Here is a 27,899-nt window from a genome sequence, read left to right as displayed (position 1 = left end):
GTGAGGGGGTTGTTAGTTTATTTTTAATTTTTTATGAGGGGGGGGGGGGGGGGGGGGGATAAGGGGGGCGTTTGCTCAAAAAAGGTTGAGAACCAATGGGCTAGTCCAAGAAATGCCGCAAGAAAGCTGGGGGATTTCCGACTTCCGTCTCGGAAGGCTGGCGTCCGAGGATTCAGGAACACACCATTAAGGTATAGTACATTTAGGGCATGGGTATAGTAGTGGAATCGTAGGCCTACTTAAAACACTTTATTAGGGGTCCAAGCCAACAGGTTGGATCCCTATTGTTTTTGTAGCGATTATGTTTTATTATTATTCCCCCCTAGAAGTGGGAATACAGCCCAAACCGTAAATGTTGCACACGAGTTGCGAGTCTAGTGCAGGCTGAGTTTTTTTTTTCCAGCACCCCCTGCTGAGAATACGTTCCCGCGGCTATGGCCACGCCTATGCCAAATAATAATTCAATAATTTATTTTCGCAAAATCGCGAAACCCGCTAAACTGCCTTTTCGCTAATCATTGCACATTTCTTGCCCAATCGACACCAAACTTTGCGCACGACATCTTCAGACGCACTCAAAAAAAGGAATATGAAAACTTTTTGGATCCGACCGTCGACGACGAAACGGTAGCATTTTGAATATTTGTTTAGCTACGTTTTAAGTCGAAAATCAAAAATACAGAAAAAAAACAGAATTAGACATCGGATCGAGTCCAAATTTTAGACACATGTTAGCGCTACCCTTAATGGCGTTCGAAAAATAATTCGTCTAATTACGCCCTAAGGGGGCACAATAAACGAGGAAATTGTATATCTTCTAATTGGCCAAAGGAATGTTCTTCAAACTCTAGGGAAACCGTCAAGAAGCAAACTCGAGTCTATATAGAAAATATGGCCAAGAATTATTAATGTGGGCGGGAGTTATTTGGAAAAGGAAAATTCTCTTCGGAAAATTACACCACAAGGTGGCGCCAAAAACGACGACGTTGTATATCTCCTAATTGGCCAATGGAATGTTCTGAAAACGCGTTTTGGGCAATAACTCCCACACCGAACCTCCCACAGTCAAAAACGTTATACGGAAAGATTCACTGGAGTCAGCTGCATCTTTTGGCGCCCATTTGCGTCTGCGTTTTTTTTTCAAAATCGCGAAAACAGCTTAACTGACTTTTCGCTACTCCTCCCACATTTCTTGCCCAATTGACACCAAACTTTGTACACGACATCTTCAGACGCACACGACAAGAAATCAGCAAAACTATTTTTATCCGACCATCGTTGACGAAACGGTAGCATTTTGAATATATGTTTCGCGTTGCAAATCAGTAAAACCGTTTTGATCCAACCGTCGACGACGAAACGGTAGCGGAAAACGCGTTTGGGGCCGAAACTCCCACACCGAACCTCTCAGTCAAAACCTTTATATCAACAGGTTGTTCACGGTAGTGTTTTGAATACATGCTTCGCGTTGTGCCGGCGAAATGCACATCGCTTGGACCCCTGGATAACTGCTTGCAGTTCTAGTTTTTATTGTAGAACTGAAAACTATATTTGATATCAGCCACATAGATGTCATGGAATTGAGGCATACAAGTTTAATTAATTAGCAAAAATGTCAACAACCAAGAGACTTTCTTTTTGTCTAGACTAAAGGTTTTAATATTCAGAAAAAAAAAATCAATGAGTTTCTTGTTAAATATCATTATGCATTTATTACTCATAAAATAGACAGCAATCTCAGGTACTCAAAATAATTCATTGGAGCATTGAATTCACAGTCATTGTTTTATGAACATGCTCGTTTAATCTTTTAAGAAAAGCTTGGAAAATAATTTCTTATATTTAGATGAAACTAGCAAATAGATCGGAGCAGATTTCCAGTTCAAATGAATCTTCAAAGGATCAAACAGAAGTTTTTAATAGTCGACAATATCAGATGCTTGTTATTTTTCGTGAGAACAAGCAAAACCTGTCCAGTACATCGATTAACGTATGTCGAAGAGAAGATATACAAATGCTGTTCTACCATTGGTTTACAGTGTTTATCTTCAGAATGCAAGGCATGCCATAACGACACCCTTAGTATTGTGTCAGTGCTTTAAGAACAAATACACTACTTACCTAGGTTCTGTACGTCATTGATTTCTGTCACAACTGCCCCTACAAACCCAGCCATTGGTTTTAGCAAAAAATGAAGGCACAAAATGACATAAATAGAACTTATAGAACACAAATAATTTATTCATCACATGATCAACTTAAAAACAACCTTCTTGCACATCTCATTTTTATAATTACTTTGTTTAACCAATACTATGTTCCTTGAGGCTAGGAGTTTAAAGAAATTAAAATGGGTACATTAAAACTCTGGTGTTTAAAATAAGCCTCCTGTAGTATGCCCTGTTCAGCCGCTTATCGCTATGACAATTTGAAATGTGGCCTTCAATTTATGTATCCGAATAACCATCAATGTCCAAGCCCAATTTACACAGTTAAAACCGGCTTCAAAATGTATCAACATTTTGTTTGGTCCCTCTCAGTTTTCTACTCAGTGCTACACTCCCTCTTCAACTCTTTTGTTTATTGCCATGTAAAGATAAGCTGAACACCCTGTCAACGCAGTCAGTAAATAGCGCTGAAGGTCTCGGTGGGCTGCTGGGGCAGCAGTTCACTGTTCCAGTCCACAATCTGCTGTGAAAGACACCTTGTGCTGAATGAGGTCAGGGGGGGGGGGGGGGTTTGGGACGTATGAAACATCTCTACCCCCCCCTCTCGCTTGATCGCCATATCTCCCCCTCCGTCTGTCTCTGAGGGGACACTTAAGGCTCCTGTTTGGCTCGTCTGTTCGTTCTCTGTCCAAGCTGGAGTGGTGATTTTTAAGACACAGCGTGTGTGTTTCTGTACGTGTACGCGTGGTGTATAAGAGTGGGGGGGGTGCGTCCTGCTCCAGGTCCCTCAGTAGGTCTCGGAGTCGGAGTCGTTGAGCTCCTCGTCCTTGTAGGAGCCGTCGTGGTGGCTGATGTTGTTAAAGCTGCAGTAGGAGCTGTGCTCGTCCTGCAGTGCCGGCAGGCTGTCGAAGGTGATGCTCTTGGAGGGGCTGGTCGTGGTGTAGTGGTTGATTGCACTGAAGGGCAGGCTTGGGGCCTGGGTGCAGGGGAACACAGGCATCATGGTAGCCAGGATGAGAGCAAGGCAGTCGGCCACATCCTTGTTGGGGGCGCACGCCAAGGCTGGGGTGTAACCTGCAGATGACCACAGACAAGGGGAAGGGAAGTTGGTTACTTTATGAGTGGTAAGCACTTCTCATATAACCATTATCCCAATATATGGCTTTATTACAATATGAATAACACTACGCAAATCCAATTTTATACTTTTCCAATAAGGTTCATTACAGTGAACTAAAGTGACATTTCTAAGGTTTATTAGTGTAACAAAATTAAAAACATCAAATTGTGATACATTATAGATTAAAAAGTGTATCATTCATAGCCTATAACAGGTGGGTATCACAAAACAATATCTTAGTTGTTTTACAAAATTTCTCATGATTTGATAGCTATTTCAATGGAGTTTGTTCACCACCCATTTGTACTTATTAATTAATAAGTACTAGCCCTGGCACTAGAAGATTAATTTAAAATGGGGATGTCCGTGTTGAATAGTAACCATGTAGAATAAGTGGAGGAAGTTGAATCCAGGAGCTCACCATTCTCATCAACGGCCAGCACACTGGCTCCCTTTGCCAACAGCTCTTGGACCACCACTGTGAGACCGTTCTTTGCAGCCACATGAAGAGGCCTTCAGAGATTAAATAATGACAATAATAATCATTGATCAGTTCTGTATAGACATTCATCTACAGCCTCAGAGGACATGAATTAAAAGCATTCATAGCCACGGAGCCGATTGATGCATCAGGAGATGCAAAACATACGTTTGTAAGGCTGAGTTTGTCGCATTGATGAGGTTTCTGTCTGTAGCCTTCTCCAATATCAACAAGGCACTGGTTTCATGTCCCTAAAAAGGATAGAGATAAATATGTTGATAGGAATTTAATACTATACAAAGAATAATGTCCCTAAAAATCTAAGACCAGCATAATGTTGTGGCAGTACAGACCTTACTGCAGGCTAGATGAAGCGCAGTATTCTTAACCGCGTCCTGCAACGTGAGATCCGCTTTTGCGCTGCTAACCAACAGCTCTGTACAAGAACATAAACGAGAATACATTTTCCATACACGTTGAAAGGGCTTTCGTAGACAATTTACATAGCAATATAATGACTTGATATATTGTATATTGTTTGTTTGGAGGGGGGTGGCCGTACCGACAGCATTGGTCTGGCCATTCTCTGCTGCCATCATGAGCGAGGTCTTCCCAGTGGAGTCGGTGCTGTTGACCTGTGCGTTGTGGCTGAGCAGCAGCTGGAGACACTCCACGTGGTCCGTGAAGGCGGCTGCGTGCAGTGGCGTCCTGTCCAACACAAAACCATCAATTGCTCTAGTTCAATTAATGCAAAAATGAACGTTTCCAGCACAGAACTGCAATGCTAAGGCAAGATGATTAATAGCGTACCTGTTTTTGGTGTCGGCTGCATTCACAATTCCTGGCCCAATTGTGTCTATTAGCATCTCTGCAGCTCCTTCGTTGTCATGGATACTGAACAAGAAAAAAATATAACATTAATATCAGCATAATCAAGATTCAAACGGCACACTCATGTCCCTTCCCTTAAGCTGTGATGAGGAGGAGGATGGAAGGCTCTTACACAGCACAGTGGAGGGGACTGAACAAGTTGCCCTCTGTCTTGTGAAACACCTCCTGTTCCAGCAGTAGCTCCACGCATGTGTCGTGACCTGAGGTATTGAGGGCATTTAAACACATGGGGCATGGTTGTGACATCATTCGAATCTTCCAAGTAAAGATTTGTCGGGGTACATCATTTACATTTATGAAATTAAGCAGATGCGTTTTTCAAAAGCGGCTTGTGAGGCTGAGAACAATTCGGGAATGTGAAAACCATTACAGTAACTACAAAATAAGCCACAGCAAGTTGTAAAAGAAAACTTGACAGAGTGCAGTGTAGCTGTAGAAAAGTGAGTAGGAACCACAGTTGGTAGGATTTAGATTATTCAGTCAAGCACATAAAACAAGGTAAGCTGCGATAAATAACAGGTTAACCAATCAGTGTGAAAGATGCTGCGTACCGTTGTAACAGGCCCAGTGCAAAGGGGTGTAGCCCTTGTTGTCTGTGAGGACAGGAAGTTTCTCTACAGACTGGGCGGCGTGCAGCAGGCCCCCCAGCACACCGATGTGTCCACAGGCTGCGGCCAGGTGCATGGGGGTCCGCCCCTTGCAGTCACGGACCAGAAAGTTGGCGCTGTGCTGCAGCAGGGCCTCCACACACTCCTCATGTCCCGTCACCGCCTGACAAACGTCGGGGTCCAATTAACAAGGGGTTTCCCCGTCAGGGGGATCAATCACAGGCAGATTAACCTTCAACCCACTGATGTATCAGAGGCCTTCAGAAGGTTAGGCGGGGACATTTTCGCTGATATCAGATATTTGAAAGAATGTATATGAAGTCTTACTCACTCCTCTGTGAAGAGCTGTCCGACCCCACTTGTCTTTGGCTTCTACACTTGCACCCTTATTCAACATGGAATAGACGCAGTCCGTGTGTCCGCTCAGCACAGACAGCATCAGAGGGGTCCTGAGAATCACAACAAATGTCAAATGTCTGGTTTCAAACACTGCAGACTGTTCCTGGAGTTCAACCGCTTTACTTACTGTCCATTCCCATCCTGAATGTCAGGGGCACTGGGAAGATCAGCATTTCCGATCAGCAAACGCAAACATTCTGAATGACCGTTGGTGGCTGTGGGTGGAGAAGATAAGTAACGTTGTTCAAAAAGGTCTCCACAACTCATGTGACACAAGGCTACTGAAAGAAAAAGAAGTGTCTTGCGACCTGCGGCGTGGATGGGCGTCCTCTTTAGGGTGTAGTCCTTAACCAGGATGGAGGCTCCCTGGTTGATCAGGACATCCACACACTCCACGTGGCCCTTGAATGCGGCCAGGTCCAGAGGCGTGCGCCCCTGGCCGTTCCTCACATCCAGGTCCAGCAGGGACTGCACCAGCACCTCCATAGCCTGGTGGTGGCCGTGGTAGGCCTGGAAGAGATCAAAACAATGAACTCACACTGTATCTGTTGGTTATCACAGGCCTTTTCTCTCTCAAGGGTTTTTGGGTGTCCTTACGGCGAGGTGCAGCGGGCTGATGGGAGCTCTGACATCCGAGTCGTTCATGATGTCCGTCCCTGAGGTTTCCATTAACTGAACAAGCCACAAAAAAAGAAAAGTCAAAACCTTCTAACCACATCAAGATGCTGGCTGGATTCATAAAGCCTCAGCATACACAAATTAGGGGAGTAACAATCTCTTTAAAAAAATATATGATTTTGGTGCGCACGCAGTTCAGATTGTAAAGGGATAATGAAAAAGAGGATGCCTGTATTTCGCATATTTTGGAATATAATTATTCTAGACAAATGCACTATAAAAGCAGCCAGCAACAAAAGAAGATTATCAATAACATCAGTGATTGTTACGCTGAGTGATAAGAAGAGAACAACATAAAGGTAGAGAATGGCAAGCGCAGAGGGCTAGTGAACGATCCTCATCCTTGTTCCAAACATGAGCTGTTTAAGGTGATGGGTCCGCTAACTACTACATTTTCTTTTTTACTCACTAGTAATCTGTAAAAAGTGGAGACGTTTTGTATTCGGTCATATAGACTTCAAATGTAATGACCATAATAGACAACGACATTGCATATTTTATACATATTTATATAAATGTGTGTATTTGTAGACACCTGTGCTTGTGTGTATTGTCTGCCAGGTAGCAATGCTGTGTTTTTGTTTTTGTTTGTTTTTTGTTTGGACATGGCCCTGTCCGTTGTAATGCTGCTGCTATGTGCCCTCAATTGCCCCCTGGGGACAAATAAAGTTTTTTTGAATTTGAATTTGAATGACAACCAACTAGCCCATCTTCTGTTTTTGTTGCCCATTGTTTGAGTCATATTCAGCTCTCAGGTTGCTAGAATCCATACCATAATCAAAACTTCTAGTGGTAGACCAGTTGTAAAGTAATATAATGCACAGACAAAGACCAACTATTTGTTCTCTCTTTACCACGGACATGCATAGTGACAGGTAAACCCGACACAGAACCATAAAGGTTCAAGACTACGTCGAAGCAAGTGCGTGGTCATGTCGTTGCGTGATCCATAATCAGCTCTTTAGTCGGCAGTTGAAGATGCAGGATTTAAATACATTTTAAACATTACTGCTGGTTTTCTCATTTAAAAAGACAAACACACACACACATTAGTTTTACATCATCCTGCTCGCCTGGTTACCATGGGGTCAAGAGCATTCAGTCGCTCAGCCCCCCACCTCTGGAATTCTATGTCTCATGACATCCAACACTCCAGTTCCATTATCACTTTCAAATCTCATCTATTCAGACAAGCCTAATCCCTTAAAGTCAGTTGCATTCTTGTGACTAGAATGACCCCACTCTTTCCTCTTGAACATTTTTATTATTTTGTTGTTTTTTGCTTGCTCTTATGAATGTTGGATTTTGTAAGGTGAACTTGAGTGTCAAGAAAGGCGCCCATAAAAAATGCATTATTATTATTATGATGTTCTGTGGGAAGGTTGATGCTGCTCCCCATACTACAGGTCATTGGTCCCTTTAGCTCATGGTTTTACTTTGATGTTGCTGTGGCTCGAAGCATTGCTAGTCCAGCCCCAGGATACCACGATATATACATCAAATGACGGCTAATAGATCTCGATTTAAAAAATCGGCCGATATATCGTTATGGGGAATGTTTTACTCCCTAATATCGGTGTCGGCATTGTCCCCTAAAATCTATTATTGTCAGCCTCAAATTTATTTATACATAATATTTACATATAACTGGACCAAGACTCAACTGAAGTGTTATAGCTCTAATACACACGAGTGTGTTACTTGCGTAATTCAATAACAGACACTCACCACATCTAGAGGCGTTTCGCTAGCGATCTGTGAAGGATAAAGGATCAACCATTAGACATGACTACGGAATGGGACAATATGGACAATGCAATAAAAGCCTCACAAAGCCTCACCAGCTCCAAACAGAGGCGATGTCCGTATGCAGAGGCATAGTGCACCGTATTGTACCCCTGATTATCCCTGATCCCTGGATTGGCATCGTTTCGCAGCAAGTACTCAAGGCACCTGTTCAAACAAGAGATACACTTTAGTAAAAGAAAAGGCAAAAGTCAATGCAACTGTAGAGTTATATCAACTGGAAGGGAGCATGCATGGGACTTGGATACTCCAACAAGGCCACAGCATTATTAACTTGAAATGTCAACAGGTTGTTCTTACTTCCCGTCTGTGTCGGAGGCGGCGGCGTAGTGCAGCGGTGTGCAGCCCCTCTCGTCCAGGTCGTTGACGCTGGCCCCGGAGCCCACCAGGGCAAACAGACACTGGTAGTTACAGTTAGCGGCAGCGTAGTGCAGCGGCGTTCTAGGTGAAACAAGATGCAATGAAAATTGTCATAAGGGGAAATGTTACCGCCCCTTTGTCTGCTTTGCCCAATCAGCTACGACCGTGCGAGCGCCACATGTGTGTGTGTGAATACACACACTGTAATGCAGGTGCTGTACACTTCTGTGTTATTTGGATAACCTTTCTGCTGTTGGTTTTATGCATAACACGTCGGGTTTTTGATGTCTCTGGTATTTCCACCACAAGACTGTAGTGAGGGTTATCTCAGCCATGGCTGAGAAGGAATTGGGGGAAAGGAACTTTGGCTTGGGCTCCCTGAAATACATGAACATGGAGGAGAAAGGGATTGTTGCCCGCGATTGTCTCCCGCTTGAGCCCCGCTTGAGCCCCGCTGCCGAGGCAGTGGTCCCTCGACAGCGGGCAGCGAGGCTCCGGGGGAGAGATTCAGTCAACAATAGCGGGCAACAATCCCTTCCACCTCCATGTCGCATTTCAGTCTACTTCAGATTGATGTGGAAGAGGGAGAACCAGAGACGTCTGAGAACCAGACGCAGTGTCGTTTGAGATTCATAATATCGTCTGGAGGCGCACACATCTTTGGCCGAGATAATATAGATGATATGATATTATTTAGATATAGAGCTCCAGGACTCCCTAGTGTTATATATTCTATATTCTAGTGTTTTAATATTTATAGAACACGGCCAAAGGCTGTGTGCGCCTTGCCATTGTGATACATCCACTGTAAACAGAGCGCATGGTACCATGGCCGCAAGCTGCTCAGGGCCACAGCCCCACCCTCCTCCTTGACCCGCCTCTCTCCTCCTCATTAGCATTAAAGCTACAGACACCGAAACTGAGCGTTTGGGTGAAGCTCAATGTGCGACTGGCTCGTAGTAGCTGTAATTCTGCACCATGGCTGAATTTCGGTAACGTCTTTAAATACTGTGTTAGGGACCCACTAATATCTATATTCAAGAATCACTAAAATAGCACGTGCCATAAACATACACAAACAGGGAGCCGCCCTCATCCTTAAATTCCATTTTTCTGATCTGTATTGAACCGGTATGATATCAGGCTAAAGGTTCACGCAACCGATTTGCAACGTTTAAGTCGGTGCATCGATTCATATCGGTGAAACGTTACACCCCATGTAAATACAATGTTATTATAAATGTTAAATAATTAAATATTAATTCAACCAAACTGTTAAAAGAAAACTTGAAAGATCTGAGAAGAAACAAGCACTTGGCAATGGTACCGACCTGCCAAAGGAGTCCTTTCTGTTGAAGTCTGCTCCAGTGTTCAGGAGGAGGTTGAGACATTCCAAGTTCCTGGAAGGCATGAGAACAATAAGCATAAATAAAGGAAGTAGGCGAGATGAGGACTTTGGAGTGCAAGTGTCCTTACCCCCCAGCTGCTGCAGCGTGTAAACAGGTCCTCCCAAAGTTGTCTGGAGTGTCGATATCAAAGCCTTCAACAGAATGGATGATAGTTAGCCGCATATGAACCACATTATTTATTTCACACCACTGTGTACATCAGATACTAAAATATATATATGATGAGATGTTTCCACCTATTTATAATGGGTTGACATAATTGGGTTTAAAGAACCTGGAAACAAATAAATGACAAAAGAACATAAGCATACTGTAGGACATTTTGATTGTTGACTTTATTGCATGCAATATTATGTTTGTTGGGAGTGAAGCCAGTAGATAAAAGTGTAATAAAGCATAGCATACCTGATGAGAGGAGCTTCCGGCAGCAGTCAGAGAATCCACTAAGAGCTGCCAGATGCAATGGGAACATCCCGTGAACACCTCGTCTGAAAAAAACACTAAAATTAAACTCAAATTCATAGGAACATACTTGAGCTAAAAGAAAATCGCACAAAAAAAAGGTTTTATCTGTTGTATGGCAGTGGTACCAATGCACCAATATTGTGGATTGAGGACATTTAATCCATCTCAGGTCTGGTAAAAGTAGCTAAATTAAGCTGGCGTACAACAAAGGAAGGCCATCCAACAGGCTGGAATTCCTCTCTTTTAGGAAGTAAAGTGAAGGGAGAGCCAGATAAATAGAAATCGATGGCAGCCATAGTAAGCTGTAGACCAACTGACAGTGGACTTCGTCAAGGGCTGAGACAAGACCCTGCAGAAGCATACAAAAATTTACATCCTAGACAGACATCTTAAAAAGATCGCTGTGCATTTTGGCATTTGTATGCATTATTGTACATATTAAAATAGGTAAAACACATCATTAAATGTTCTTACAGTATATGCTAACTAAGCAAGCTTCTATATGAATGACCAGGTATTTTTTTCTACAAGTCAAACATGTTATACTGCAATACAAACAGAAACGAGGGCCCGGCCCACCTGGGAGCCAGGGCATGGCACACTCACTTGGCGGTGTCAGCGCCATTGGTGATGAGCGTGCTGATCAGCAGCTCGTGTCCGTATCGAGCCGCAATGTGCAGCGGAGTGTTCCCATTCTTATCTTCACAGTCGATTTCCGCCCCTAGAGGAAGAGAGTGAGCCGAAATGAAAGTTGCAACTCAACAAGGTGGTTTAATGCACTGAATTTCTGGATTAAGATAATAAAACACTGATGGAGGGGAATAAACAGCTAATAATCTTTACCGTTCTTTATGACCGCCTGAGACCTCGAGAACCGCCCGTGGATGGCCGTCATATGGAGAGGAGTCTTTCCATCTTTACTCTGCATTGGTGGAGAAGGAACTGATATTATTTTCAAATGCCTTTAAGGATTTGGTCAGTATGTGAAGACCCCAGGGTAGGTGTTGAGATAGGCCATGTGGAAATGTTACTGAGGCGTGGTTTGGGTTAAGCTCAACGCTTTTGCCATATACTGACGTTAGGCAGTTGGTGAGCCGTTAACCTCCACTGTATCACCAACGACTGTTGGGCAGCTCCCATAGCTGGATCTTTGTTTTGAAGTGCAAACAAACTGCCCTCTCCCACACACAAACTAATCAACAAGTTTGGATTCTGTGTTTACACGCCACTGCGAATGCTCAAAAACTGAGACTTGTCCTGGTCATGAGCATGGTAGTAAATTTTGGAACAATTTGCTTTGACCCACTGGTTGCAGAAACATGGCTAAGCAGGACAAATGTTGCAATTATGTTTAGGTCCTCGTTTACGTAAATCCATACAACCGGGAACTGAGCACCTCACCTCTGAACACCAAGTCTACAATCCGTTAAAAACACAGCCTCCTACACGTACAGTACGTCTACACGTACTCCTGCGACTTATTGAAACGTTGCTCGGCATTCAGAATTATCACACTGCCTAAAATGCAGCAACGACAAAACAAATATACAGCTATTGGAGCTGCTAAACAATTGTTTGGAATGATGGATTGATATGAGCTGAAGAAAAATTATGGCTGATTTATATCTGAGGGGTATTCCACAAAGCCAGTTTTATCACATAACCGGGTAAGTTAACCCAGGGTTTGCGGTAACCCTAGGTTTTCCGTTCCAAAATGAACACGGTGTGTTAGTTACTATAGAAACATATGCTCTGAAACAAACCTGGTCGGAGCAAGTTTTGCGCAGGTTAAGTTTGGAACATAACCCGGTTTTGGGTATTTAAACCCGCGTTCACCGCAGATTTCATGTGTTCACAATGGCAGGCCCTTTTGATGAGAGGCGAAATCGGAGCGCAAATTATTCTTGCAATCCACCGGGAGCAATTAATAAGACCACGGCCCGACATCTTGGCATATCCGGATGACTTTTTGCTGGAGAGATATAGATTCTCGCGTAAATCTTTAATATAGCCTTCTCCAGCCTTACATAGCCAACCCCATCCACGTGCGGACCAAGATTTTCATCGGCCTCCTATCATACAAAGAGTTTGCCGAGAGGCGCTTACAACAGAAAGTACAAAATAGTCCTAACGGACTTACATCCACTGGAGAATGTTCGATCGTAGCCGGCGGCTCCATTACAAGCACTAATCCATCTTGATCTGTGAAGTTGATGAATTGTCACTTTTAGGTTTTCTACCCAGTAACCAAAAAAACATTTGGAACATTTGCGCTGTGGCACGCACACGGTTTGCATGCGTTACTTCGAAAACAAACAAAATCTAAAATACAAGAAAAACAGAAAAACCTACATTCAACCAGTGGGGTACCCTCACATGGCCCCTGACTCTCTGAGGAGGTACCTCCAGGTGCCAGGGTGCCCTGAATTTATGTCTATTGCCAGTTCCTCCACCGGGGTCAAGACAATTTGAGGGCCAGATCCAGTTTGCCAACGGTCTGCCTTTTTACGATTGAATTAAAAAAAGGGCATATATAAATGCAGGAGTGACAAATATGGTATGACAATTTAAATGCTGGACCGACAAAATATACCAATACAATGGTGGGAAAAGCTTAACAGTTTGTATGATGTTTTTATACTTCATTTTTACTTGATCCGCTGACCGCTTGGGAGCCATCGGAGAACATATTTTTTTAGAAGAAAAGGGTTATGTGGTAGGAACATTAAGAATGCTTAACTTGGATATGAATAGATTCATGGCTCAAATATTAAGGATCATGCTTTTGACATCTTACACATTTACGCGGTCAGTGATCCGCTGCCAGGCTTTGGTTCTCTCGGTTGCAGGGGCTTTAGAGTTCCCCTTCCTTGTGATATGTCCTTCTCCTCGTCATAGCTCTCTAGGAGTACCTGGAGTTCCATTTAATTCAAATAAGCGGCAAGTTTCGCCATTTCGATCATGGTTTCCATGATCCATACATCACGTCTTTATAGGTTTGGCGTGGACGCGCACAACCCTTTGTTAGCCAAACCCGTGTTGATTGAACTATTGCATAACCCGTGCTGTGGAACCAACAGCTCTGGTTTAGTTGGCACAGGGTCAATCAACCTAGAGTTCAGCGTTAACTCTGTTTGTTAAACCTCAGTTCGTGGAATACCCCACAGGACACAGACAATGTCAACAATACATTTGGACTTAAAAAAAACCTTAGTCCTCTTTAATTACATGTACTTAAACACAATAACAATTGTCTGGCCTTGACTTTAAGCTCTCTAAGCCACTTGCCCGAAGCGCAAGTGGCTGTTATGTTTTACTTGCTCAATAGCATAACATACTTTCCCATAATGGAAAGTGTAGGCCTATTAAGAAAATGTATAAAACCATTTGGTGATACCGATACACGTAGAAACGCAAATATCAGCCAATAATATCGGCCGGCTGATATATCGATTGATCACTAATTCAGACAAAAAGAAAGGTTAAATGGGTTAAATCAAGTGAAGGGATTTGGACCAAAGTTGAATAGTCTAAATGGAGTAAAAATGTAAACATGCACACCATTTAAGAAAAAGTAAATGGTTGGAAACAAATAAAGTGACAGCTGAATGAAAAGCGCAAAGTATTGCTAAAAATGTAAAAGGTCAAATGTATTGCCCTGCATTGCTGGTGTGTGTGTGTGTGTGTGTGTGTGTGTGTGTGTGTGTGTGTGTGTGTGTGTGTGTGTGTGTGTGTGTGTGTGTGTGTGTGTGTGTGTGTGTGTGTGTGTGTGTGTCTCTTTAGAGAATAGCGAGCCGTTGTGATTAAAAGTAGCCCAATAGAGCGGGAAAAAAAGACCAATCTGGCAACACTGCCTGAACGTCCTCCAAAAGTAGCCCGATCAGCGTGAAAAAACGTCCTCACGCTCCAGCGCCAACGTACATCAATGAGACCAACTGAAAACGAAGCCGGTTTGGGTACCGGATTGACTCGGCTGCCAGATCGACTCGGGGTCCTGCGCTTACAGATGACGTATCGACACTTGACGTATCGACACAAGCCAACGGACAAAACCCGGAAGGGTTGTTTATAAACGGGGCTCAATCATGGACTTAAAAAGAAGGCTCAAACCGTTTTGGTTTTGATTTCATTGAACGCAGCCCGTTCTTTCGCACAAACAAAGCCATTGGAAACACGTCTAAAAGCACTGATGAATGCATATGTAACCCAGTTCCTGTTAGGGACTCTTATTCTGCAGGAGGAGAACGGAAGTGTCTGCGTGTGGGTCGCTGTTTTGACTCTGTTGGGAGCGCTGGAAATAAAGTGGATCGCCCCGTTCAGTGAATGGAGTTAACCCATTCTTCTTTAATCTATAAACCAAGTATATGCAACAATAATTTGTACATTAGATTATTATTATAACTAGAACTGCAAGCAGTTATGCAGGGGTCCAAGAAATGTGCATTTCGCCGGCACAACGCGAAGCATGTGTTCAAAACGCTACCGTGAACCTGTGGATATAAAGGTTTTGACTGTGAGAGGTTCGGTGTGGGAGTTATATCCCCAAACGCGTTTTCAGAACATTCCTTTGGCCAGTTGGGAGATGAACAATTCCCTCGTTTATGGCGGCCCCTGATGGCGAAATTTTGTAGAAGATATACAATTTCCTCGTTTATTACGCCCCCTAATGGCGAAATATTCCGATTTTTTTATCGAACGACATTAAGGTTAGCACCAACATGTGTGTAAAATTTGGACTCGATCCGATGCTTGGTGTTGATTGGTCAAGAAATGTGGGAGTAGCGAAAATACAGTTTAGCGGTTTTCGTGTTTTTGCGAAATAAATGTATGGACGCAAATGGGCGTGGCCTATGCCAAAAGATGCAGCAGACTCCAGTGAATCTGTGTGTCTAACGTTTTGGACTGTGGGAGGTTCGGTGTGGGACTTATAGCCCCAAACGCGTATTCCTTGGTATAGCGCCACCTAGTGGCCGGCATGTCTGGATTTGGTCGTCTGCGGTCACCTCACGTACCTGGATCTAGCCATGCAATTGGCGTGTGTGCACCATTTACGGTTTGGGCTGTGGTACCACTTCTAGCTGGGAATAATAATAATCCTTACAAAAACAATAGGGATCCAACCTGTTGGCTTGGACCCCTATAAATAAAAAAAATCCTTACAAAAACAATAGGGATCCAACCTGTTGGCTTGGACCCCTAATAATAATCGCTACAAAAACAATAGGGATCCAACCTGTTGGCTTGGACCCCTAATAATAATCGCTACAAAAACAATAGGGATCCAACCTGTTGGCTTGGACCCCTAACAATCGCTACAAAAACAATAGGGATCCAACCTGTTGGCTTGGACCCCTAATAATAAAACAAATCCTTACAAAAACAATAGGGATCCAACCTGTTGGCTTGGACCCCTAATAAAAACAATCGCTACAAAAACAATAGGGATCCAACCTGTTGGCTTGGACCCCTAACTACAAAAACAATAGGGATCCAACCTGTTGGCTTGGACCCCTAATAATAAAAAAAATCCTTACAAAAACAATAGGCATCCAACCTGTTGGCTTGGACCCCTAATAAAAACAATCGCTACAAAAACAATAGGGATCCAACCTGTTAGCTTGGACCCCTAACTACAAAAACAATAGGGATCCAACCTGTTGGCTTGGACCCCTAATTATATAATAATTATTATTCATAGATCAGAAAACTAAAGGAGATCGCTAATACTTGGGAATAACATGGGAATGAATGAAACCTCCGAGTCGATCTGGTAGCCAAGTCAATACGACACCTACACCAGAAGTACTAATATGACTCCCATGTTTAAAAAAAAAAGATAACATTTAAATGGAGTCTAGGTGAAAAATTGAGGAAGGAGGAAAGAAAGAAAGAACGAACAAACAAACTATTATCGTTATGATTCTTATTCTCCTGTGGACTTCACTGTAGGAAGCTAATAGCCGTCATTAAGGAACCACAGCCAAGGGGCTAGGGGTCCTGCTCACCTTGATGTTGACCTCTGCACCGTTGCAGACCAACAGCTCCAGGCAGAGGGCCCCGTGGCGTGACGCGGCAGTGAAGTGGAGCGGCGCAAAGCCCTTCTCGTTCACCTGGTTAACGTTGGCGCCGTTCTCAATGAACTCGTTCACCACCACATCCTGTCCGTTGTAGCACGCCACGTGCAGCGGCGTGTTGCCATACACGTTGGGCTCATTGATCTGTTAGAACCACAGACACACGGTCAGCACGGGCACCACTGTTTACAACAACACCACACACACATACGCGGTCTGCACGGGCACCACTGTTTACAACAACACCAGACACATACACTGCAGAGTCGGCTCCAGAGCAGATCTACTGGAGGGGCATGGGTCGCCAGCGGGGGGGCACTGCCTTTTGTGAAATATTTGAACGCAAAAAAAGGGGGAGGGCTGTCGTGGATGCTAAACGCAAATAAATTGAGTTTAACCACCTCTGCTATGTCATAAATAGTTTATTCACATCAACAGTTTATGAACCTCCAAAAAAACATTAAGTAGGCCTGGCACTGTTTATAAACCTAGAGAACAGCCTCCACAATTATCAAAAACACCCCTGACAACATATAAGCTTTAAGCCCAGTTCAGACCAAAGATTCACCTTGCAACGGCTTGCAACTCGCAACTCCTTGCGACGAGACGGGCTGCGACGTTCTAAAACTGGGCCGTTCACACTGGCTGCAACGCGCTGCAACGGGCTGCGACGCTAGGTGGTTTCCCTAGCAACTGTGAACGCTCTGGCACAGCTGAGAGCCGCAACAGCATTATTTGCGTAGGTTAGGTTAGATTAGTTAGGTTTGCAATTAGTTTTATTTTTATTTTGCTTGAGAGTAGGCTAGAGTTACTGCGTTTTGTCATTCTCCGGATATCGGATATTTCAATCTGATATTTTTATGCTGGAGTGGACAGTACGGTACCGGGAGAGTAAGGCCGTGACGTACAAGTTGTTCTGTGCTGTGATTGGCTGAAGAGAAATAGTTAAATTGCCGCGTTCTAAAACTGGACCTTGCGATTTCCACAGCATTAAGAAGACCCGTGTAATGTAAGGGATAATGTATAGAACGCCGGTCATTATCTGGAAAATAAATAAAATAATGACCTGTGGTAGGAGGGGCATTAATGACCGCTAGGGGGGGCACGGCCCCCAAATGCCCCCCCTTAGCGCCAACACTGATACACTGTTCACAACAACACCACCACACACACACACGGTCACCACTGTTCACAACACCACCACACACACACACTGTCACCACTGTTCACAACACCACCACACACACACTGTCACCACTGTTCACAACACCACCACACACACACACGGTCACCACTGTTCACAACACCACCACACACACACTGTCACCACTGTTCACAACACCACCACACACACACACTGTCACCACTGTTCACAACACCACCACACACACACACACTGTCACCACTGTTCACAACACCACCACACACACTGTCACCACTGTTCACAACACCACCACACACACACTGTCACCACTGTTCACAACACCACCACACACACACTGTCACCACTGTTCACAACACCACCACACACACTGTCACCACTGTTCACAACACCACCACACACACACTGTCACCACTGTTCACAACACCACCACACACACTGTCACCACTGTTCACAACACACACACTGTCACCACTGTTCACAACACCACCACACACACACTGTCACCACTGTTCACAACACCACCACACACACACACACACACACACACACACACACACACACACACACACACACACACACACACACACACACACACACACACACACACACACCAGGGGGTTCCCTTTCAAAAGGTAACTTATGTATGGATTTCCACTCTGTAAGTACATTTTATTTCAGACCGGCCAACTCTCCGGAGGAGAAAATGTTGACGTTTGTAAACCCAACACCTGTAGAGGGTCTGGGGGCTTTCTAATCCATAGGATATAACATGTCAAATAAGTATTCTGGTGCTTCCTGAGAAGAAAATAATGGAAAACAAAACCTCTCATTTAGGCAAAATCAATCCAATCACTGCAGCATGAACACCAATGTTTTCGAATGGAATTGTAAGCAAACAGGTATTACAAGTAAAACAAGTGAAGTCCGGCAGTTAACCTTGCTCGCGAGGATGGCTGAACAGGCAAAAAGGGCGAAAATCATTTATTGTAAAGGGGGGAACACAACTTCAATGGCCACGCACATTAGCATTGTGCATCAAATAAAGACCAAATGCAGTACCTTCGACCGTCGAAAAGTTGAAAAGCCTCCGTCTCCTGTCGCACCACAGGCGGGCCCGTCTTAATCATCCACTCAAGCTACGAGCGGTAATCGCACACACAGACATTGTCGCTAGTCCCGTCAGTTAAAAATAGTAATCCAATAGTGAAATCGGTGATGTAATCTATAGCATACAAGCTGGTTATCTTAAATAGTAAATAAAGTTTCAGATGTGCTGCATGATGATTTGTTGAGGTTGGCTCAGTAAAACGACTGTTAGGTTATCATGATGCGTTCAAATATAACAAAGAAACAGTAAATAGATTTTTTGGTGAGAAACATGAGTAATACTGTATTACTCATGTTTCTGTATTACTAATACAGTTGTATAGTGCTCTAATCATTTTAGTTTATATAACTTAAAATACTGATGTCAATATTTATTAAAAGGCACCCAGTGCAACTTTCGAGGCTTAAAAATAAACATTCAATTTCTAGTCTTTTTTACACGTAGTAAGTTTCAATAACTCCATACCATTACATACCGACATTTAAGCAGCAAAGATGAGACGTCGTTGTGTGGTGAGAACTGATACAAAATCGATAACAATGCCGCCATTTTCTTTATTTTTTGTAACATACAATAAATAAAGCAGGCTTCCAGTCAATGGAAAAATGGCTTCTCCCCACCGGCGATTGTTGTCGTTTACGATTTTCTATCAGTTCTCACCACACAACGACGTCTCATCTTTGCTCCTTGAATGTCGATATGTAATGGTATGGAGTTATTGAAACTTACTACGTGTATAAAAGACTAGAAATTGAATGTTTATTTTTCATTGAATGTTTACATAAAGTTGCACTGGGTGCCTTTAAGAATTACATATTTAATTTAAAATGATTTGATTTCCTAAATATTTTCCTCATCACTAAAAACGCTTTGTATTTCCAACAATTAATAGAAAAGTATTGATAGTGGTATCGATAAAGACTCGGAACGTTAATGAGTATCGAAAATGGCATCTATATCAATAAATATTAATGATCCCAATCCCTACTCATGGTAGGATCATATCGTGGTCTAAGACAATAAGAGAAATAGCTCGGTCGGTTCTTTGCCTCTGGTCCTGTTCACTGCTTGTGTTTAAAAAAAATATGTGAACGACCTGAGCGCCAGAGTAACTAAAACGTATAAAGAAAATAAACGCGACTAAAGAGGGGGAAAATCAAGCGAGGTTAAAACATAGAATGTTTTTTCATTCAAAATAAACTAAGCCTACTGTTCCAACCTTCCCTACTACTGAGAGTAGTTATTCAGAGAGTCTGAATTACCCGCACAAGCCCTTTTATTTGGAAATGTTTTATTTTACTAAATTCTTTAGATTGAAATGTTCCATTTCAGCTCAGTGAAAAACTTGAAACACTTTATTTTTATTTGTATACATAATTGTGCTTCAAATAAAGACAAGCATTTGTCTAAAATAGTCTTCTAGAATATTTACAGAACACGGCCAAAAGCTGTGTGCGCCTCGCCATTGCGATACATCCACTGTAAACACGAGCGCATGGCCGCAAGCTGCTCAGGGCCACACCCACACCCTCCACCTTGATCCGCCTCTAAAAAACGGCACGTTTGTGGAAAGCTCATAGTGGGACTGGCTTCGTAGTGGCTTTAATTCTGCACTGAGGCTGATTTTTTTTTTTTTCGTCAAGTACTGTATTAGGGGCTCACTAACACCTGTATAAAAGCATCCATAAAGTAGCATGCCATGGGACCTTTAAACACAAATAATGAACATTTATGAAAAAAACGTGCAGACTTTTATTTAGCAATATTCATTCAATCACGTGTTTTGGCGTGTTGATAGTTTAAATTTGTTTGTTTTTGGCAAATCATAGTGAGGTTCTTAAAATAATTTGAAGCGTTAAAGACAAGAAATGTTGTTAAACTAACCGTCTTAAATGCATGGCTTATTTCACTGCTCCAAGGCTCATGTAGCTCCCGTGAAATAACATACCTGCAAACTAGTTCCTTTTTGGCAAACTGCATTTGTCAGCTGGAAATAGCTTAAATGTAGTCCAGCCCATTACAGCCAACAAAGTCAGCTCCGTTCCAACCACACCATGTGTGCCCAAGAACAGTGCATGCTCTGCTGGAAGAAGTACACCATTGCTTAGTAGTAGACCATAGAGGAGCACTGTCTTCTTACCAGATTAGGTACCCGATGGTATTGGACCCATGGAACAGCTGCCTTGCAGGCGTGTGCTCTACTAGTGCTACCGATGGCCTTCATCAACAATGGGTGATCAGTACCTGTTGTTTGGTTGTTTACTCTGGCATTCAAACAGTAGTTGATTCTATGAAATAATTGTACATTAAAATGGGGTGCATAGTCCAAATTATAGGTCTTGTTTAAACTTTTAACTGCAAGCTACTACCTCAACGGCTCAGAGGAGATTTGAATATTCTTACCAAGTACTTTATTTGGGGCAGTTAGCAGACAGTTTTATCCAAACCGACTTGAAATAAGTACATTCGTCAAGAGGAGAAACAATATATCAACAAGTAAGCTTGTTATTCAGACTTGGAGATTTTTGGAATGTGACAAACTAATGAAGTAGAACGGAATGACCGAGGACATTGGGATTTCTAAAACATCGAAAGGTATAGGATGAGGTCTTTATTAAATTACAGATAAAAGGAATCTGGCAACCCTGGCTATGGAGTAGACGTGTTTGCGGGAAGCTCCGCCTCAACTTTTCTTTTTACCTCACTTCTTGTTCTTAATTTAAATTTTGGCGAGTTTGAACTAACAAGAAAGACAAAATGACAAGAAAAGGCAAGGGGCATAAATCTGAAAAAAGCCAAGATGAAGAGGGTTTTGTCGAAAACGATGCCGAGGCCACTGAAGAAGCTGGCGCTACTGCAGCTAGCCCTGTAGCTGCTAATGCTAAAGTCCCGGCTACAAACGAAGACGTCTTGGCAGCAATAAATGCATTGAAAAGCGCTGTAGATGTGAGATTCGACGAGCTAAAAGGGTCCCTATCCACCCTCAAATCGGCTCTATCAGACGTTACTGAACGTGTGTCGTCAACCGAGGCTGCCGTGGAATCGCACGAGAAACGGCTAGAGTTGGAGAGGCGACACGCTAGCCTTGAATCCCAGTACACGCTACAAGAAGCCAAGCTAGACGACCTTGAGGCCCGCTCCCGGAGGCAGAACATCCGCATCATCGGAATCAAGGAGAAAGCTGAAAACGGTAGGCCGACGGAGTTTGTTGCCAAGCTGTTACCGAAGCTTTTGGGAGAGGAGAATTTTGACCGGCCCGTGAATGTGGATCGTGCACATCGAAGCGCAGCGCCTGCTAAAGATGGTAAATCTAGGGCTATCATTGCAAAGCTACACCACTTTCAGGTGAAGGAGCTGATGTTGAAGCTTGCCAGGGAGAAAACGCCGCTGCAGTACGACGGGCGCTCTGTGTTCATCTTTCCTGATCCAACGTCTGCTACCATGAAGAAACGGAAGGTGTTTCAGCACATTAAGGAGAAATGCAGAGCCAGGAAAATCAGGTACGGTTTCAGCCTGTCTGGAGTCTGGAGGCACGGGACTGGAACATGGATGTTGGGTCAAGCCGGCAAGTTGACTAATTTATCTCTGTATTATCAGCAAAATTGAAAGTAAGAAAAAAAAAAAAAGACCAAACTCGCATTGAGAATTGAGAGGACAAATGTTTTATTTGCAATTATTATCCACGGTTGAGGTGGAGTCTCTCCCTTGCTTGGAGAGAGGGGAGTAGTTGTTTGCTATCTTGGGCCTTTATTGGCCCCCCGAGTTTAGCTTTAACTTTAAGTCTGGGGCATGGAAGCGTTTTCCATGGGGTTGTCTCTCCCCTTTACTATGTTCATGTGTTCTGTTCGATGTTCTTTTTTTGTCTGCACATCTTTTTTTTTCAGTTTACTGTATATTCCTTTTTGCATGGTCATGTTAAAAATTCCCTTATGTAGCATATTATGTCAGATAGACCTACATCTTGTAAACACAGTGAAGGTGGAATTACATTGGTCAGTTGGAATGTACGGGGGATCAATAGCCCTCTTAAGAGAAGAAAGGTTTATGCACATCTACGCACACTCAAGGCTGATATTTCCTTCCTTCAAGAAACGCATATAAAAACAACGGCAGCAAAAATATTGTGTCCTTCATGGGCATCTCATGTATTTCAATCTAATTTTTCTACAAAAGCAAGAGGGGTAGCGATCCTTATTAAGAAAACAATAGCTTTTATCCACAAGCAAACTATTTCTGATCATAGGGGCAGATATTTAATAGTTAAAGGGGAACATAACTCTGTACCAGTTACCCCAATTAACGTGTATGGGCCAAATTTTGATGACCCCATTTTCTTTCAGAATCTCTTCAACACTATACCCGATATGTCAAACTCAAATATAATTTTGGGTGGAGATTTAAATTGTGTTTTGGATCCTGTCTTAGACAGACAACACTCCCAAACCAGTTCATCTAAGAGCAGTGTTACTCTTAATAATTTAATGCAGTCATATAATCTAGTGGATATTTGGAGGCTCCTCAACCCCACAGCAAAATACTTTTCTTTCTTTTCAGCAGTTCACAAGTCTTATTCTAGGATTGATTATTTCATTCTGGATTCTAAACTTTTAACACAAATAGTTGACTGCAAGTATCATAATATTCTCATATCGGATCATGCCCCTGTTTCTGTAAAACTTAAATTGAATTACAAGAGGGGAGAATTTAGCTGGCGCCTAAATAATGCAACACTGAAAGATAAAGAATTTTGCTCTTATCTCTCAAACCAAATACAAATGTACAAATGAATGACACTGGTGAAGTTGATGATTCCACACTTTGGGAGGCCATGAAGGCTGTTATTAGGGGCCACATTATATCCTATGAGGCAGCAGAAAAAAGAAAATCTAAAGAAAGGTTAACTGAAATTGATAATCAACTGGCTGATATGGAAGTGTTATAGAGAGAAGGTAACAAACCTGAGTTACTCAAGAAGATCACTGCATTACGATATGAATACAATACTCTACTGTCAAAGAATGTGTCACGTTTACTGGTCCAAATTAGACAAAAATATTTTGAATTTGGCGACAATCCCCATAGGTTGCTATCCCGTCAATTAAGGCAAACTCAGGCTTCCAGAGCCATACACTCTATTAAGTCAGATGATGGCACTCTCTGGACAGACCCTGAAAAAATGTATAAATGTTTTGCTGGTTTTTATGAACGTGTCTATCAGTCACAAGGCGAACCTGATCCTGACGAGATGGAAACATTTTTTGAAAATCTGGACCTACCTAAACTATCAGCAGAATCATCTCTTTCACTAGATAAATAAATTAATTCAAAAGAAATAATGGAAGTGATCTCCTCCCTTCCCAACAATAAGGCAGCTGGGCCAGATGGCTTCAGTATAGAATTTGCCAAGCCATCTGGCCCAGGTGGAGTGGCCTTATATGTTGATCACACTTGAAAAATTTGGTTTTGGACCCTCCTTTATAAAGTGGATTGAGATCATTTATTCACACCCAACTGCCTCCGTTATCACCAATCAAAACATTTCATGCCCTTTTGCAATCAATCGTGGGACCCGTCAGGGGTGCCCTCTCTCCCCTTTTTTATTTTCAATAATTATTGAGCCGCTTGCTGCCAGTGTCAGACAAAGTCAATTAATATCCCCCGTTGAGATACATGAGCAAGAGCATCATCTCTCGTTGTATGCAGATGACATTCTTTTGTTTATATCTCGTCCTGAAACATCAATACCTGCCCTCTTGACTCTAATTAGCAGTTTCGGCAAACTCTCTGGATTCTCTGTTAACTGGGACAAAAGTGAGTTAATGCCAGTGTCCAAGGAGGTTAATATGACGTATTTATTGTCCACTCCCTTTAAAAAGGCTTATGAGCATTTTTCATATCTTGGTGTTATTGTTACGAAAAAATCTGAGGACCTCTTACGAAAGAACTGGAACAGCAAAATTGAACAGCTTAAGCAGGGAATTAATTTCTGGAAGACTTCCTATTTCTCTCGTAGGGAAGATTAATGCTATTAAGATGATTGTACTGCCCCGTTTCCTCCATCTTTTTCAATCCATTCCTTGCTTTATTGCTCAGTCTTACTTTAAGCAACTAGATTCCATTATTGTATCATTCATCTGGAACTACAAAGCCGTTAGAATTTCTAAAAAACATTAATGTAAAGCAAAGAATGTTGGTGGCTTTGCTTTACCAAATTTTAAAATGTACTATTGGGCTACTCATCTGTCTATGCTTGCTTGGTGGAGAAGGGGCCCCCCCTCTATTTCAGATTCATGCCCAGCGTGGCTACGCATAGAACGGCTGCTTTGCAAAAAGTCTTCCTTGCTGGCACTGCTTAATAGCCCCACCAGTCAAGAAGTCATGCTATAGTAACAGCCTTGTAATTCATGGCACTATACGCATATGGGAGCAGATAAAATCTTATATTAAGGCTCCAAAAATGTATACTGACACTCCCATTTGTAGGCATTAACGATGCAGCTTTCTTTGACTGGAAACAAAAGGGTATTGTTGACATAAATGATTTGTATATTGAAGGAAGTTTTGCCACATTTAGACAGCTACAAACTGCTTATAATATTTCTACCTCAAGCTTTTTCAGATATTTACAAATTAGAGACTTTATTCGTAAAAATGTAACGAACTATCAGAGCCTGAATAAGCACGAAACTCTTGAGACAATGAATAAATTTGACCCGGCTACTCGCGGGGCGGTTTCCTTCTTTTACAAAATTCTTCATAAGAGAGCTGTGCTGGGTACCGAGGAGCGTAAGCAGGCATGGGCAGATGAGTTAAATTTGGAACCGAGTGATGATATTTGGGATGAATGTTTGCGGAATGTGCACAGATGTTCAGTTAATGTTAGACACAATCTTATACAGTTTAAAACAGTCCACAGACTTTATTATTCCCTGGAGAAGCTAAACAAATTATACCCTTATGTCTCACCTGTCTGTAATCAATGTAAGTCCATGATAGGTAATTTAGCACACTCATTTTGGTTATGTAGCAAACTCCATTCATATTAGAAAAGTATTTTTCAATGCTTCTCTGAGGCTTTTGGGAAACGTTTGGAACCTGACCCACTTGTGGCAATTCTGGGAGCTACAAGTCCCTTGTCTTTTATTAATAAATACGAGAAGAAGGTTATTGAATTTGGGATGGTGCTTGCCAAGAAATTGATATTACGTGTGTGGAAGTTGGACTCTGTGCCTACATACGACCTGTGGTTTGGAGAAATGTCTAACACACTGCATTTGGAGCGACTGAGATACTATAACGATGATAGAGGAGATGTGTTTGATAAGATTTGGGACCCTGTACTAAGATTCTTTAATGGGTAGGCTGCTCTATAGTGCTTTACTATGCATATGTATGATTATGTGTATTTTTCTTTTTTATTGTACTCTGACATTCACTTGACAAAACTTCTGATCCTTTTACTTAATATTTATGTTTTGACCATGGACTGCGGCTGCTAATTTTGATGTGCTTTGTTCTGTATGTTATATGTGTTTGTATGCACTGTCTGTTCTAAAAACTGAAAACTTCAATAAACATATTTAAAAAATAAAATAATAATAATAATAATAATAATTACTTTAAATGCTAGAACTGCAAGCAGTTATGCAGGGGTCCAAGAAATGTGCATTTCGCCGGCACAACGCGCAGCATGTGTTCAAAACGCTACCGTGAACCTGTGGATACAAAGGATTTGACTGTGGGAGGTTCGGTGTGGGAGATATATCCCCAAACGCGTTTCCGTTCCCGGCGCAAACCGCGTTGAAACTCCTCTTCCCATTGCTCAAAACGAATAGCCATCTTTACCCTGCATTAGTGTTGAAATCTTTTTACGTTTTCTTATTTTAACGGTTCTATATCATTAGTATGGAACTTACACCAGCTCGAGGGGAGGTGTAAAAGATAAGTTATAACTTAGCGTTATGTTGAAACTATCTGCTTGGTGCAACTGCTATTTTTTTTAGCAGAGTGTAAAGTCGAACGTTTGGGTGATTTACGTTCAACGTAGCCTAAGTGGGACCTTACGTTCTGCTGGTGCAACCAGCTGCTGCACTGCAGCCTCATTCACATGGTCAAAATGTCTATTGATAAGCACACAACATCCAGAAAACTCCAAGCACACATTTCTCAAGTGAATTAAGGGCTTTCTTAAAAGCATATACCTGAAAAATCTTTGAAATTCTGGGGAAATTAAACATTAGTAGTTAATTATGAAGGAAAAATGGTTAACGAAGAAGTTCCCCTTAATGCCATACTGTGTCTTGGCAGTCAGATTCTTGGAAACTAATGAGCCGGAATGTTGATTGCCTGATGAATTTCAGGTGCTGATCAATGTTGTGTTTCTTAAAAGCACACATTTCACAACAGAATTAAGGGATTTCTTAAAAGAGTACAGATCTCAAAATGTGCACCGTTAATGGTGTCTACCTAATGATAGCCGTATGGTAGTTATACAATAACCAAATAGTCATATAGGCAAAATGGGTTGAGACTGTGGACGTTTGACTTTTCTATGAAATTGTGGGAAATGTAAAGATTTTTAGAGCAGAAGACCAGGCTGAAAAAGATGCATCTGATTTTAGAGATTAATATGATGAAAGAATTTTGAGTCCAGGTCAATCTGGTAAAGCGAAATAAGCCCAATTCATGATTTTTAAAAAAACAAAAAAAACATTTCAAGAGTTTTCGACTCACGGTATAGGCTGCAGTATTACTTTTGCAGAATTTGAGGGGGAAAAAAAGGAAACAATAGGGGACCAAGCAGCTTCGCTGCTCGGAACCCTGATAAAATACAGGGAAGTACTTTGCAACATCTCACTCGATTTGGAAAGCATCGAAACCCCACATCTTCTACAACCGAAAGGGGTTGGTCGTCCAGGTCGTTAGGCTGTATCTAATTAAATATGCGCACATTTGCATATATTTTGAAGCGAAGAATCTGACCATTGGAAAAAGCCAGATTCAAAATTATTTTTTAATTTCGTTACTATATTAATTAGAAAAAGTATTTACAGAGGGGATTATGGATATCTCCTTTCGTTGCCCAGTAAATCAGAAAATACTGCCAATTACCTTAAAAAATGTATTTCCACCCTGTTTTTATGCATAAAATGTCATGTAAATCAGGC

The 27,899-nt window shown here is 42.2% G+C and overlaps 1 protein-coding gene across 1 annotated transcript in view; it reads right to left on the bottom strand.

Moving 5' to 3' along the window:
- Nucleotides 1-1,902: 1,902 nt before the first annotated feature.
- Nucleotides 1,903-27,899, bottom strand: part of ankrd28b (ankyrin repeat domain 28b) — a 67,862-nt gene continuing 41,865 nt past the window's right edge. Inside the window, exons 8-28 of the mRNA XM_060053575.1 lie at nt 16,391-16,603; nt 11,229-11,307; nt 10,992-11,106; nt 10,326-10,408; nt 9,988-10,051; nt 9,843-9,911; nt 8,452-8,592; nt 8,187-8,298; nt 8,074-8,100; nt 6,265-6,339; nt 5,976-6,177; nt 5,795-5,882; nt 5,600-5,717; nt 5,212-5,431; nt 4,773-4,860; nt 4,580-4,663; nt 4,332-4,477; nt 4,123-4,205; nt 3,938-4,020; nt 3,710-3,801; nt 1,903-3,242 (exon numbers count right to left, since the gene is read on the bottom strand). Of these exons, the coding sequence (XP_059909558.1) occupies nt 2,956-3,242; nt 3,710-3,801; nt 3,938-4,020; nt 4,123-4,205; nt 4,332-4,477; nt 4,580-4,663; nt 4,773-4,860; nt 5,212-5,431; nt 5,600-5,717; nt 5,795-5,882; nt 5,976-6,177; nt 6,265-6,339; nt 8,074-8,100; nt 8,187-8,298; nt 8,452-8,592; nt 9,843-9,911; nt 9,988-10,051; nt 10,326-10,408; nt 10,992-11,106; nt 11,229-11,307; nt 16,391-16,603 (2,469 nt within the window). The 3' untranslated portion in view covers nt 1,903-2,955. The remainder of the gene's footprint in view (nt 3,243-3,709; nt 3,802-3,937; nt 4,021-4,122; nt 4,206-4,331; nt 4,478-4,579; nt 4,664-4,772; nt 4,861-5,211; nt 5,432-5,599; nt 5,718-5,794; nt 5,883-5,975; nt 6,178-6,264; nt 6,340-8,073; nt 8,101-8,186; nt 8,299-8,451; nt 8,593-9,842; nt 9,912-9,987; nt 10,052-10,325; nt 10,409-10,991; nt 11,107-11,228; nt 11,308-16,390; nt 16,604-27,899) is intronic.

The sequence above is a fragment of the Gadus macrocephalus genome, chromosome 6 (genome assembly GCF_031168955.1).
Source record: "Gadus macrocephalus chromosome 6, ASM3116895v1".
Classification (NCBI taxonomy): Eukaryota; Metazoa; Chordata; class Actinopteri; order Gadiformes; family Gadidae; genus Gadus; species Gadus macrocephalus.
Note: the sequence above shows the minus strand (reverse complement) of the source record. Positions and strands in the feature narration are given on the sequence as shown.